The sequence below is a fragment of the Chiloscyllium plagiosum genome, chromosome 26 (genome assembly GCF_004010195.1).
Source record: "Chiloscyllium plagiosum isolate BGI_BamShark_2017 chromosome 26, ASM401019v2, whole genome shotgun sequence".
Taxonomy (NCBI): domain Eukaryota; kingdom Metazoa; phylum Chordata; class Chondrichthyes; order Orectolobiformes; family Hemiscylliidae; genus Chiloscyllium; species Chiloscyllium plagiosum.
In genome coordinates, this window is record NC_057735.1 from 16,851,708 (window position 1) to 16,866,814 (window position 15,107).

General features: G+C 39.8%; 1 protein-coding gene across 9 annotated transcripts in view; it reads left to right on the forward strand.

The window, feature by feature from the left end:
- Positions 1 to 15,107, forward strand: part of LOC122563144 (TBC1 domain family member 30-like) — a 93,279-nt gene that overhangs the window by 48,357 nt on the left and 29,815 nt on the right. For all 9 annotated transcript variants that reach the window (XM_043716603.1, XM_043716604.1, XM_043716610.1 and 6 more), the window contains one exon: positions 11,890 to 12,058. In XM_043716603.1, the coding sequence (XP_043572538.1) occupies positions 11,890 to 12,058 (169 nt within the window). The remainder of the gene's footprint in view (positions 1 to 11,889; positions 12,059 to 15,107) is intronic.

Here is a 15,107-nt window from a genome sequence, read left to right on the forward strand (position 1 = left end):
TAGACAATTGGGGATGGGCAATAAATGACATTGACTGGGCAGAGAGACCCACATCCCATAAATAATTTTAAAAAGCATTTTATTCTTGACTAGTTTAATTGGTCTGCCATTTACTTACATTGTTATCTGAAATGAGCCCAACATTATCTTTTACCATTTTATTGACTTAACTCCACTTAAGAGGAGGTGATGGCCTAGTGGTGTTATTGCTGGACTGTTAATCCAGAGAGCCAGGTCATGTTCTGGGGACCCAGGTTTGAATCCTGCCACAGCAGATGGTAGAATTTGAATTCACCAAAAAAAAAAGCTGGAATTATGAGTCTAACAATGACCATCAATTGATTGTTGAAAAAAACCCACCTGCTTCACTAATTTTCTTCAGGAAAGGGAATTGCCATCCTTATCTGGTCTGGCCTACATGTGACTCCAGACCCACAGCAATGTGATTGACTCCTACCTGCCCTCTGGGCAATAAATGCTGCTTAGCCAATGATATCCTCATCCTGTGAATGAATAAAAAAAATTTGTAAAATCTTACAGTGTAATCTTTGAAATTTTTGACAAATTTTTATCATATTCTCTTTTTCTAACTCTTGTTACCGCCTTTATATTCCTTTGCTGTTTTCAATAGCCTTGGTAATACTTTTCATTCGTAAAACTCCTTGCAGTTTTGTAAACCTGTTCTCTCAGATTGATACTTGTCCCTTACCGTATTTGTTGACCAAGGTTCTTATCTGCACAAGCCTGGGGCTATGGCATTTGAGGGATGTTGGTTTTGTATTGTGCCAAGAAATTCTTTGAACATTTTCCTCTCTGAGTTCCTGTAATAATGATGCTACGCCCATGGTATGTGTAAGCAATTTGAATGCTTCTATTACTAGGGTTTTAGTTTTATCTTACTCATCTCTTTCCTAAAATAGATTGTTATTTTTCTTTGAGTAAAGCAACTCTTCTGGCAAATAATTCTCAGAAACATTGGATTTTCGATTTAACCTGGATTTTGAGCAGAGTTAAGAAAATCCCTGAGCGTTTGAAATTTGAAATGATGACAGAAAATACTGAAATTGCCTGTCCATCAGCTTCCTAAAGAGAACGATGGCTAAATGCATTAAGTGTGATCTTACTTCAAAATTGGCTCATTCAGACTGAAGGTCTCACCCTAAATGTAGCCTGATTTTCTCTTTCAACTGCTGGCTAACCTGCTGTGAATTAAGTTTTTCATTTCAATGGTGAAGCCAACAAACAAATATAAGCTTATTTAATGGTCACCATGAAGCTTATGTCTGGGTCGATAATCAAAGTATATAATCCTTTTCATCTTTCTTGCAAATGGTGCAGGGAACTGGAAAAGAAGAAACAGTGGGATTATTCTTGTTTGAAACATGGGATGTAGGTGACATGGTCAAGGCCAGTATTTGCTGTCCATCCCTACCTACCTTTGAGAAGGTCATGGTGAGCTGCCTTCTTGAATCATTGCTGTCTATGTGTAGGTACATGTGTAGTACTGTTAGGAAGGGAGATCCCAGATTTCTAAGCTACGATGTATAGGGAGAAATCAGGAGCAGGAGTAGACCATTTGGCCCCTCGAGCCTGCTCTGTTATTTAATAAGATCGTGGCTGATCTGATTTTGGCAACATCGAGGGTTATTGCTAAATCTGCATTACTTTTGAGTCATTTGATGTTTGAAAGAGGGCAGAGTGTATCAATTTAAAATGATTCAGAGTGAGACAATGACCATTTTCTGAAACGTGGTACTGTTCTTGAATCATTTACTGTAGGATCATTCACAGCACTTAATGTGCTGGAGGTTATTTTGCATTATTAGTGTCCTCCTGGTTATTATGATGTAATGAGACTGTCTGTCACACTGGTCCCACTAGAACACTTTACACCTTTGGATTTCAGTGGTGGCACAAATCCATTCCATGTTTCAGGGAACCACTGAATGTGTTTATGGGTGGCACGGTGGTTCAGTGGTTAGCACTGCTGCCCCACAATGCCAGGGACCTTTGTTCATTCCAGCCTTGAGTGACTGTTTGTGGAGTTTGCACATTCTCCCCGTGTCTGCATGGAGTTTCCTTTGGGTGCTGTGGTTTCCTGCTACAATACAAAGATGTGCAGGTAAAGTGAATTGGCCATGCTAAATTGCCCATAGTGTCCAGGGATTATGCATTAGTCAGGGGTAAATGTAGACCAATAGGTTAAGGGAATGGGTCTAGGTGGATTGCTCTTTGGAGGGTTGATGTGGACTTGTAGGGCCTAATGGCCTGTTTCTGCACTGGAGTGATTCAGTGATTTGTGCCTGATGTTTCTGTATTTTTACATCCATACATCTCACTTGAAGAGTCCATTGTACTTCAGATAGTTACTTACGTCAACTGACCTTGACTAATGATCTTTATGCATTGAATAAATGTGAAAGTGGGATGCTATGATCATGTGGTACCTTAATACATTGTACTGTTCTGCAGAATGATATGGTGCAGGCTTATGTCCTGAAAATGCACACAATAGAGGAAGAGAAATGTAAGAGAAGTATAGAAATTTAATTTGCTGTTATTCACCCACAAATAATAGTGTGAACTTGAGGGAGAATCAACTCTTCGTCATTTGCAAATGGTGCAGGGAACTGAAACAGAGGAAGCAGTGGATTACTCATGTTTGAATCATGGGGTGTGGGTGACACAGGCAAGGCCAACATTTGCTGCCCACCCTACCTACCTTTGAGAAAGTGGTTGTGAGCTGCCTCCTTGAACCATTGCAATCTATGTGACGTAGGTACTTGCATAGTGCTGTTAGGAAAGAAGATCCAAGATATTGAAGCAGTGATGATGTAGGGACAAATGAGGAGCAGGAGTAGACCATTTGGCCCCTCAAGTCTGCTCTATCATTCAATAAGATCATGGCTGATCTGATGTTTGGTATTAAGTCCAAATTCCCATCTACCTTTCTTGAGCTCTGACTCCCTTACTTAGCCTTAACATGACCTTGTCTCTGTTAATAGAAGATCCCTAATTTTTAAACAATGGTCCAGAGTTCCCTATCTGTCCCACAAAGGAATATATTCTTTCAGCACTTGCCCTTATCAAGTCCTTTCAGGATCTTATGTTTCAATATGATTGTCATTTTTCTTCTTAACTCCAGTGGACTCAGCCTGGCCTGTTCAGTTATCTTCATGAGATAGTCCCACTACTTCTGTGCCAGGAATCAGTTGAGTGAACCTATTCTGAACCTACTTCCAATGAATTTATATATTTTCTTAAATAGGAGACCATAACAGTATCTCACGCTTCAGGTGTGATCTCACCAATGCCCTGTAGTAAAATATCTGTACTTTCATATTCCATTGCTTTTGCAACAAATAACAACATTTTACTTGTACCAGACTACTATATTTTATTCACGTACAAGGTCATTCACCTTCCTCGTTTCGTCAGAGTTCTGCAATCTGTCTTCATTTTCTTTCTCCCTGCCAAAGTAAAATAGTTCACATATTCCTACGTCATACTCCATCTGCAATTTTTGCCCACTTATTTAACCCATCTGTGTTCCTTTGTAAACTCCTTCAAATCCATCAACTTGCATTATCACTTGCATTAGTATGCAGATTTAGCAACCATACATTCGGTTCCTTTGTCCAGATTATAAATACTTGAGACCGTGTCCCTGATCCCTGTGACACCCCCACTCGTCAGATCCACCCAACCCAATTATGCCTACAATCCATTCCCTATTAACTAACCTTCCCCTATCCATGTATTATGATACCCTGTATACCCTAAGCTCTTGGTTTGCACAATATTTTTTGATGTGGCAACTTGTGTCTTTTGGAAGTCTAAGTATGGCACATCACAGGGTTACCTTTATCCAAACTGCTTGTTACTTCTTCAAAAGATTGATACTTTAGTCAAACATGGCTTCATTTGTGGACTCTGTCCAATTATATTGAGATTTTCTAGGTGGTCCCATTATATCTGCCTTGGTAAAAGATCCCAGCATTTTAATGATGATATATGTTAAGTTAATTGGCCTGTAGTGTACTACTAGCAGAAACTGAGGACTACAGATGTAGGAGATCAGAGTCAAAAAGTGATGTGCTTGAAAAGCACAGCTGGTCAGGCAGCATCTGAGGAGCAGGAGAGTCAACGTTTCGAGCATAAGCTCTTCATCGGGAATGACCGGTTGACTTTTCCAACAGCACACGTTTTGACTCTGTAGTTTACTACTTTCTGACTCCACCTTTTCACAAATCTGGGAGTCACATTTTAGGTTTTCCAGTCTTATGGGACCTTTCCAAAATCGAAGGAACTGGAAAATTATAAACAATGCAACTGTTATTTCTGCAGCCACTCCTTCCAACAGAGCAGTGGGACTTGTCAGCCTTTAGTTCTAATAATGCTCACAGTACCCTTTCTTGGACAGCGATAGAGTTCAAAGTCAGCATGGTATGTGACTTGGAGGAGAGCTTGCATATGGTGTTGCTCCAATGCTCTTATTGCCCTAGACCATGCAAGCCAGGAATCGACAACTATTTGTACCTGAAGAGTCTTTTAAGGGAAGCCACGAGTTTTAAACTTCAGCGTTTCTAGCCCAAATAATTGGCCACTTTTTTTTATTCATTCTTGAGATATGGGTATCACTAGCTAGACCATCATTTATTGCCTAACTCGAATTGCTCGGGAGCTAGTCAAAAATCAACCACATTGCTGTGTGTCTGGAGTCATATTTAGGCCAGACCAGGTAAAGATGGCAAATGTCCGTCCCTAAATGACATTAATAAACTGGATGGGTTTTGTTTAAATTAACGTGGTTACCATTAAGCTAGCTCCTTTATCTAAAATTTCATGAAATGTAAATTTCACCAGCTGCCATTCAAACCATTATCCCCAGAATGTTAACTTGAAGTTCTGGATTATTAGTGCAGGACATTACCACTACACCCTGACTTTCCCTGATATCTAAATGTCCTAGTATCTGTGGAAGAATACACATTTGCAAATGAAATGCAAAACATGTATATGACTTTTGTAGCAATAGAAAATAAAATTTAAAATGGAATAGACCTAACTTTGAATAATCACATTTATTTTACTTTTTTGTTACAGCTTTTGGGAAAGTCATTTGTGAAATAGACTTTAACTGATCATCTTAAATTGGTTGCGAGTGTATCTTTTGCGAGAATGGGATGGTTGAGTGCTGCCTGTCATCCCTTCAGCTCTTCCTGAGTCCAGCATTCATTAAGTACATATCTCCTGTAATTCTATTTCCTACACATGGCCCATAGCTTTGTATGCTGTGGCATTTCAAATGTTCATCCAAGTACTTGTTCCGTGTGGTGATGGTTCTGACCTCTACCACCCTTGCAGGCACTGAGTTCCAGAGTGCCCTCTGAATGAACAAAAATTGCCCTTAAATTCATTCTAACCTTGCCTTAAGTCTATGCCCCTTGGTAATTGACTCTCTCTATTAAGGGAAGATTTTGTTCCTAATGATTCTATCTATGTCCCTCATAATTGTATAGGCATCAGTCAGGACCCCTCTCAGCAAGTCATTGGAATTTCCTGCCTGTGTACCTGGCATTGCACCACCACTGAAACCCATACAAGTTGCTCAGTCTGGGCTAGAGCAGCGTCCATTTGGTGGAAGATATGACTTGCACCACTGTTGGATAGTAGGAGCATAAAACTGCTCACAACAATGTATGGGTGAAACCAAAAGAGAAAATGTTGGAAAATCTCAGCAGGTCTGGCAGAATCTGTAAGGAGAGAAAAGAGCTGACATTTCTAGTCTAACTGACCCTTTGTCAAAGCTCTGACAAAGCTTTGACAAAGGGTCGATTAAACTTGAAACGTCAGCTCTTTTCTCTCCTTACAGATGCTGCCAGACCTGCTGAGATTTTCCAGCATTTTCTCTTTTGGTTTCAGATTCCAGCATCCGCAGTAATTTGCTTTTATCCAATGTATGGGTGAATTTGTTCTATGCAAACTGAGGAAATATATTCAAGCCTCATGCCGTTTTTAATTTGCATGGGAGCTTTAGGAGCAACCATTTTCCTCCTGTAGTATTTTGTGAAATTTGACATGTTTGTGTTTGTTCTGATGAGTGCTAGACAAAAGATATGGTAACATGCTTCTCTCTTCACCAGTACTCAAGTTCTCTACTGCCAAGTGGCTATTGTTGGATAAATTTGCAATAACAGTCTAGCGTTAATAATAGTAATCATGAGACTGGATATTAAAATTCATCTGGGAAAAGAAATCTGCTGCCCTCACTCATTCTGGCTGCATACCCATGACAATGTGGTTGACTCTTAACTCTCCTCTGAAAGGTCTGAACATTAATTCATTATGAGCAATGGGCCATAGGTTCATGCCTTTCTGGCACTCCTATGAATGAATTAATAAAACATGTTGCCCTTTAAATGTCAGGAGGAGATGTTGGACATGACTGTTAGTGCAGGGGAAAGGAAACTGCTTTACAGAAGCACTGTTCAGTGAGCTGCTGAAGAATTCTGGCTGGCGGTAAGTTCAGGAGCCTTTTTACTTCCTCAACAAATAAGGTCATTGATGTCAACTTCCTCAGCAATGTTAAGGTTGTTTGCAGTAGTGACTCTGTGCGTCATCAACAGAAACACATCCAGTGGTATAGTCTTGGTGGGTGGCCTGTATTGCACGCGTACGCGCACACGCGCACACACACAAACACCCTCATTTGTTGAGCAAGGGCAAAGAGTTGGAGGACCATTGTGTAACTATTGTAGCAATGGTCAGAAAGCCAGGAGAAGGCCCACAAGATGCAATTCTAATGATCAACCAGTGGACACATTTGAATAAGGTGGAAGATCTTGTGATTTTTTAAAGCATTGGGTTGTCTGAAGGAATTTGTGAGGAAACTGGATGGAAAGCCTGCAACCTGTGTGAGCCAAAAACTGCTCTCCTCCTGCTCCTTCTTCCCAGTGAACAGTGTTCACTGTGTAAACATGTGAGCCACTGGAGACTGACTAATATCTCCTCTGACAGCTTCAAAGGAGCTCAAGGCAAACATGAGAGCTGCAATGACCTTGACTGGAGCAGAGTATTCAGTGTTGCCTGTGGCATGTGGGTTGTGCATCTAGATGCAGATGTCAATATAATGCAATGACAGTAGCCCAAGAGAATTACACCCACCTTATGCACTGCTATTCTGAGAATTGCAGTTATGATGTCTGGTTACTACATAGCCCAGTGGGAATGCTTCATTTCTCCTGTAGCTGAATGTTACCTGCTACTTCCTCCTGCTCGTTGTCTCATGGTATACTGCCAGAGTTGAATTTCCAGAGGGATCTGTCCCCAAAGAATGTGTTATTGAAAGCCACTTTGTAAGGATAAATAAAACAAAATCACCACAAGTGGCAAAATATTTGCTCAATTAACTAAGACAAACAATTATATAATGGCTATATCAAAGGAGGAGGACCCTTCAGTTTGTCATGCCATGCTAGCTCTCTGCCTGAGCAACTCAGTCAGACCCACTCCTCAGAGCCTTGCACTTGTTTTGCCTCTGGATTTAATTATCAAATTTCCCTTTGAAAACACAACTACCCATGTCACAATCTCAGGCCATGCATTGCAGGCCCCAACAACCCACTACATAAAAACATTTCTCAAACTGCCTTTTGGTTCTTACACTGTAAATCACTGTCCTATGGTTCTCAACGCTTTTCCTAGTGGGAACACTTTCTCCCTATCCACATTGTCCAGACTCTTCGTGAAAGTGATGATCCTTTTACAAAAAACAGATTCCTTCTGAATTATAATAGAGCTTGCAGGTGGATGATGGACTGTTGGTATCAGAGTGGACAGAGTTGAAAACAATTCTGGAGTCCTGGCAATCTAAATTTAATCTTAATTTGCTCAAATTAATGAGTCTTGTGCCTGTTTCTAGTTGAACTTCCAGTGGTAAGTCAGCAATTAATCTTTTTCCTGCAATTTTGGTTCAACCTGCTACTCCATTTTAGCTGGATATAGCAAAACGAAAATTGGCCTCAGTAAATTCATTGGCAGAAACAGAGAAATCATTTGCAGTTACTTATTTGCAAAATATATCTTTCTGCGTTTTTGCTTTAGCAGAGATTTGCAAATTGCCTACTTCATCGGCAGTATTCAAGCATTTCCTCATCAACCAGTTGCATGTTTTTCAGATCTATTTCTATTTAAATTCTTTGTAGGGCAGAGAAAGATTTCGAACCTTAGTAGAGAGCAGGGGTTTTTTTAGTTTTGGCCAGTATTCTGTGTTTCTCATTCCTTTTCTGCCATTTTCTTTGCTTGTTCCTGGGCCTCACCATCACTGGATTGAAAACTGAGATAAACAAAGTGACTGAAAAGTAGGCTAATAAACTGATCCCAAATTTTTCCGCTGATGAAATTTTCATTTGGACACGGGTAGCTCAAAGTGATGATCTGTTTCTGTAAGTGGAACATGTCAACCGTATTTTAATTTGACGATCAAATTCCGCTGCTGGTTTATTGATAGAAAATTCTTCCCCAATGATAAGTCAGTATTTTCTTCAGTTGGAATGTGACATATCTTTACAATTGTTAGCCTCGAAAGACTATCTAAGACTGAAGTCTAAATAAAGTTTTGGGAATCAAGGAATGTAGGGTTAGGGCAGGAAAGTGGACATCATCTAGAGATTCATCCATGATCTTATTGAATGGTGGAGCAGGCACGAGGGGTCGACCCCCACTGTTACTTCTTATGTTAGCCACTGCCTCTTAAGTCCTCCAACAGAGGATACAGTCGCAGAATGAAAAGACTGTGAAAATGGACATGAAGTGTCTACCAGGTGCTATGCTCACATAGGATTCTGCACCCCAACACTGCAAGATTACTGCACAAACAATTTTAGTTTCCTCCCCACTCCCTGTACAATGGCAGTAATGAAATAGCTGAAAATGTGTTGCTGGAAAAGCGCAGCAGGTCAGGCAGCATCCAAGGAACAGGAGAATCAACGTTTCGGGCATAAGCCCTTCTTCAGGCTTATGCCCGAAACGTCGATTCTCCTGTTCCTTGGATGCTGCCTGACCTGCTGCGCTTTTCCAGCAACACATTTTCAGCTCTGATCTCCAGCATCTGCAGCCCTCACTTTCTCCACTAATGAAATAGACAATTCTCAGTGAGTAATAACCTGATTTGATTCCTGATGTTAGCTGAACTCAACAGGATCCTTTGTAGACTGAAAATGCCTTCAATGAGTTAAGGGCATGACAATTTGAAACAGGAGATATCATTGAATCAAAAAGTATAACAGTCTAGAAGAACCTCTTCAGCTCACCATGGTAATTAATCACCTATCTACTCTAATTCCATTTTCTGGCACTTAGGCTTGTAGCCTTGTATGTACAGTGTTTCAAGTGCTCATCTAAACTATTGCTTCGATGCCTTGAGTATTCCCACCTCTGAGACTCTTTCAAATTTCAGATCCAGTAACCCTTCTGCAGAACCCTTCTTGTTTTTGTTTGAGACTTCCAGCATCTTCACTTCTTTGGTTTGCAAGTTCCAGATATCCACCACATTTTGGTGAAATATTTCCTCTTAAATTCCTTCTAAACCACCTGCCCTTTACGTTAAATCTCAGCTCCTAGTAAATGAGCCCTTTACTAAAGAGGAAAAACTTTTTCCAGTCAACCCTATCAATGCCATTCATAAGTTTGTAGACATCAGTCAGGATCCCCTTCAGCCTTCTCTGCAATCCTAGTCAATGTAGTGTCTTTTCAAAGCTGAATCACTCCAGCCTCGGCAACATCCTGGTGAACCTCCTCTCTGCCCACACTAGAGCAATGACTTCCTTCCTATAGTGTATTGACCAGAACTGCACACAGTACTCCAGTCGAGGCCTAACCAATGTCCTCTACTAATAAAGGTAAGTATCCCTTAAGACTTCTTAACCATGCAATCCATTTGTCCTGTTGCCTTCAAGAATCTGTGTAAATGCACACTAAGGTCCCACTGATTCTCAGTATTATCTAGGGTCATGCCATTTATCATGTACTCCCTTAGCTTGGTAGGCCTCTCAAAATCCATCACTGCACACTTTTCAGGATTGAACTCCATCTGTCATTGCCCTGTCCATCTGACTAGCCTGCCATATCTTCCTGAAGTCTAAAGTTTTCCTCTTCACTATTTACCATGCCACAAATTTTAGTGTCATCTGCAAACTTACTGATAAATCAGTATGCAAATCAGTAACTTGCATTACAAATAGCAAGAGACCCAGCACTGAGCCCTGCAGTATGCCACTGAACACAGGCTTCCAGTCACAAAAACAACCTTCAACCACACAGTTAATTTGGATCCAGTTTGTCTGGATGACAGGATATTTTTATAAAAAGTATAAACTATCAGATCGACCCAATTTATATTTCCATTTTCTTCAACAGAAATGAAAATCTGGAGTGATGACTAGCACAAAACATTGGACTAGGATTACACCATTCAGTCCCTTGTGTCTGTTCTGCTGTTCAATTAGATTGTGTTTGATTTCAATCTTAATTCCATCTTTCTGCCTTTGTAGTGGAAACCAAAATAAACTTACCTCATATCTTGATTTTAGTTGACCTAGTCTTAACATTTTGGAAAGGACAAATTGTTACCATTTGTGGGTGAAAAAATGCCTCCTGATATCTCCCTTTAACAGCATCACTGAAATTTTATCATTATTTCTCCTTGTTCTGGGTTTCCCATCAGAGAAAATAGTTTTTCTTTCTCTGCAATGATAAACCCTTTAGTTATCTTCAGCACCTCAGTCTTTCATACAAAAGGGATACTTGCTTCATCCGTTAGAATCATTTAATCTTTCTAGTGAATCTGTACCCACTCCATTAGCCAAAAGCTAGTGCTTCCAAATAAACCAGTTGGACTATATCCTGGTGTTGTGTGATTTTTTAACTACCAAGACCAATATTGTGTATAAGTTGATCTTTAAAGCCTTGAGAAATCCTTCAATAAATTGAGGTGAAGTTAAATTCCAGAATGTACAATGCAAATCACCAGAGTTGGTTTAGCTTGTGGCCATTTTGAAATGGGAAAATAAATGGAACACTGGTAACTTAAATTGTATCAGTATGACACATGTTACTGAAGGCATTGATTCTACAAGGATTAAATTAAGTGCAATCAAAATTTCTAAAAATGCATCAAATTCATTGCCTTTGGCATCCAATGCAAAGAGTTTATCAAACTCATTCTGAGTTGCATTTCAATTCAATACAATTATTGTGGCTCTGTTCTACGTGTGTGACTGGGGGTGATACCTGTGATATCGGGGCATAGAAGAAAAGAGCTGTGAGACTAGGGAGAGGGAATAGTAGATTATAGTCCAAAGTTAGAAATTCTCCCTGAATGTCAGATAAAGTTCCCATTTCTACCCATTGTCCAGTGAATCTTTCTGGAATGTGCATGGCTTTGAGATTTGAAGAGGTCTCAGCTGTGAAGCTGTCCATAGTTGAATTAGCTGAATGACACACATTGCTGAGGCCCACACAATGAGAAATGGCCACTTGGGTAAAGTACTGGAATGTGGCCAAATAATGTTGAATTGTACTCCAGTAAAAATCAGCTCTTCCAGTGCAGAGACATGGACTGCTCATACACACTGGTGCTTGCATTTGAGTAAAGTGTTATAATGATGTAATTAACTTACAGGTTTTTCATTGTTGACTGAATAGATTTCCAGTTTTCATGTGTGTTTGATTCTCTAATTGGAGAGTGAAAAACTGAATGTTGTCAACACAGACAGATACACACACGAATATGCAAATTCTGTAGTGTACCCACACACTGTGTGCGAGAGATTTCAGTTTTGGCATTAACTCTAGTCATATGCTCTTTGTTTTTCATTTTCCTCCAAGGTCCTGGTCTATCTACTTGACAGAGTTCTTCCAGACAATTATTTTGCCAGCAATCTCAGTGCTTTGACCGTTGATGTTGCAGTCTTCCATGATCTGTTAAGAATTAAACTCCCTGAACTTTCACAACATCTGGACCGTCTTTGCACAGCAGCCAAAAAACCCAATGATGGTAGGTTCCCAGATATAATACTGTATTGGTTATGTATGATAGGCATTATCAGAACAATTCATTGGATGCTTTCATAAAGTATTGCCAGTTTAACAAACTGTTTCATTTGGCAAACATTAAAGTAAGATTATAGTGCAAGATTTTCAACTTAACCTTTCTGTATTAGCATCAGCTTTGCTGTGTATGTGTGTGCATGTGTGGTGTGTCTATGTACCTGTGATGTGCATGTGTGTGCATCTGTGTGTGTGTGCATGCATTTTTGTATGCATGTAAATGTATGTGTGAGCATGTATATTATATATATGCTCATGCAAACGTTTGAGTGTACGTGTGTGGTGTGTGTATATATATCTGTGTGTATCTACGTAAGTGCCTGTGTGTGAACATGTGTTTGTGTAGGTATATGTATCTTTGTGTTTGTCTGTGAATGTGTGTGTGAGCATGTTTGTGTATCTACACATGTGTATGTCGGTGTGCATGCATGTTTGTGCACGTGTGTATCTGTATGTGCGTTTATGTATATATGTGTGTGAATCTTTGTGTATCTGTGTTTGTGAATCTGCATGTGTGCATGTGCATGTATGTGCATCTATAATTGTGCATCTGTAATTGTGCATCTGCGTGTGTGCGCATCTGCATGTGTGCATCTATAAATGTGCATCTGCGTGTTTTTGGTGGGAGGGCAGCAGTGATGCCTTGCTCCATTCTGTTCTGAGACCACTTCTGCAAAGGCAGGATGGATATGATGTGGAGTATAGCCAATCCAACTCGGCAAGAGCTTAATAAGGCCAATGAAGGAGATGGTCTCCGGCGGAGAGACTGAAGAGCACTCCAAGAAGGTTTAGAGGCTCAATCTGCCTGCCAACGAGATCCATTTCTGTACCAACCACTTGACAGCTTGACCTGGCCATTTTTCTATATTCAATTTTAAACAATTTGTGAAAGAGGGCCTATATCTTGAAGTATTCTCTCTTGGTTGCCCTCTGGTGCTGCTTTATTTTAAAGTGAAAGGTGTCTGATTGTTGCTCCAGTTTTGAGAACCCATGTACTGTCCATCATTGGAAGTGAGCGCTCCCTCTGGTTATTATTTGGCTGCAGAAGAGAAACCCATAAAGAGTAACCAATTCCTCAAACGATGCAGAAACCTAACAATGGAATTCAGAAGCCAACAGGCGAAGTCCCCAGCCTCTTAATCTCATGGCTGCAAGTGGTGGATTCCACAAGTTTCTGTACACCAATAGATCTCAATCCAGTTTGCTATCTCAATTATACTGTGAAATTAACTGGAGACAATATTGGATGAAGATGAGGTTTAGTATCCATATTATACCCTCAACAATCAAATGTTTTACCCAAACTCCCTGCAGACTTACACATGAAGAATATCTATTTGGACCCAATGATAGTGAGCTCAACTTGAGTCAGCACTTTTCAGCAAGGAGAGGGAAAACTTGTGAAGGGATTGGAACAAAGCATTTGCTGGATTGTGCTCTTAACTCCAAATCCCACCCCCCCGACCCTGGATTATCTTGTAAATCACAAACGTGACTAACTCTGTGTTGAATATATTTAATGACCCAGCTTCCAATGCTTTCTGAATTATGGAATTCCAAAGATTAACAGCTCTCCAAGACAAGAAATTCCTTCTTGTTTCTAACTTAAAGACAAGACACCTTCAGTTTGTAACTGTTCTCTTTAGCTGTATTTTGCTAGTTTTAAGGGAAACATCCTCTCAACATCTACCCTATCAAGTCACCTCAAAATCTCATCAGTATCAATCAGTTCTTCTAAACGCCAAAAGATATAGCTCCAATCTACAGACCTGTCCTCATTATACAAACCTTTTTTCCACAAAAATCAACCCCACTGAAAGTTTTCTGAACTGCTTCCAATGCAAATATATCTGTCACTAATTAATGAGATCAAAGCTGTACGTGTTGGTCTCACCTTCTTAGTTTTATACTCGATAACCCTTACAATGAAGAGCCCTAATCCCAAATCTTGACCCACATAGTGCAATATTTCAAACATTTAGACAATACACATTCAGACCCACCAACACTTTTTTTTCTGAACATGATAATTCGCATGCCATCAGTTCTGCTGAGTATTGTATTCTAAAACCTTCATTTTTTGAAAGTGATGACTCTTCCTGACATAGCAGCTTCTTGCAACAAGGAATTTAATTATTTCTTTTTCCTTAAATTTCCGTCTCCACATTATGTTCCTCCTGCTTGTCCTGGGTTTTCATTAGTGCAGTTTTTGTAGTTGACTTCCAGCTGTTTAGCCATCTGAGGGATTTTCCCTTCCCTTCCTGTGTATAAATATTTAGAACCTGTTCTGTGTCCCTGTGACAGCATGGTTCCTAACAGGCTGTCACTGAATGATTGATTGCATGAGCTGCTTTTTCAGAGATTTGCTGTTTTATCTGCAATTTATAGAATTCCAGATTTAAGCAGAATATTTCTTGGCTAATGAGCTGCGTGTTTACCAGGTTTCAATTGTGCTTGGATTCACTATGGCAGGATGCCAGCTGGCTGAGGTCTAGTGGTTTGTTTATTGCTGTGCAGTGACACTACATTGGCGAGATTTCCAGAAGTTATTGAAAGATAAGAATTGATTTGCTTTCTATTTTTTGACAAGCCTTGGTTCAGGACTGTACCAATACAGTTATTTTGCTAGACACTAAGACACATAAAGTGACTGAGGGTGCAAACGTGGAGCTGCTGTTTTTCCATTGTGATATAGTATTGCCATATAGACCACCATATAAACCAACACATCTAATAACTTCACCAAAAGTGTCTATGACACTTAGAGAAACAAACTGTTAACAGCTAAAAAAAGGCAATTTTTCTTTAATTAAGTTGGTGTTATAACTTAACTAGCACGGATTTACTAATTGTTAAATCTGTAAGCAGAATTAGTGAGCCTGTTTAATATGCTATTTAAATGCTGCATTACAACAGTGACTATACTTCACAAACACACCATTGGCTGTTAAGCACTTTGGAACGTATGCTGGTCATGAAAAATTCTCTAAAAATAC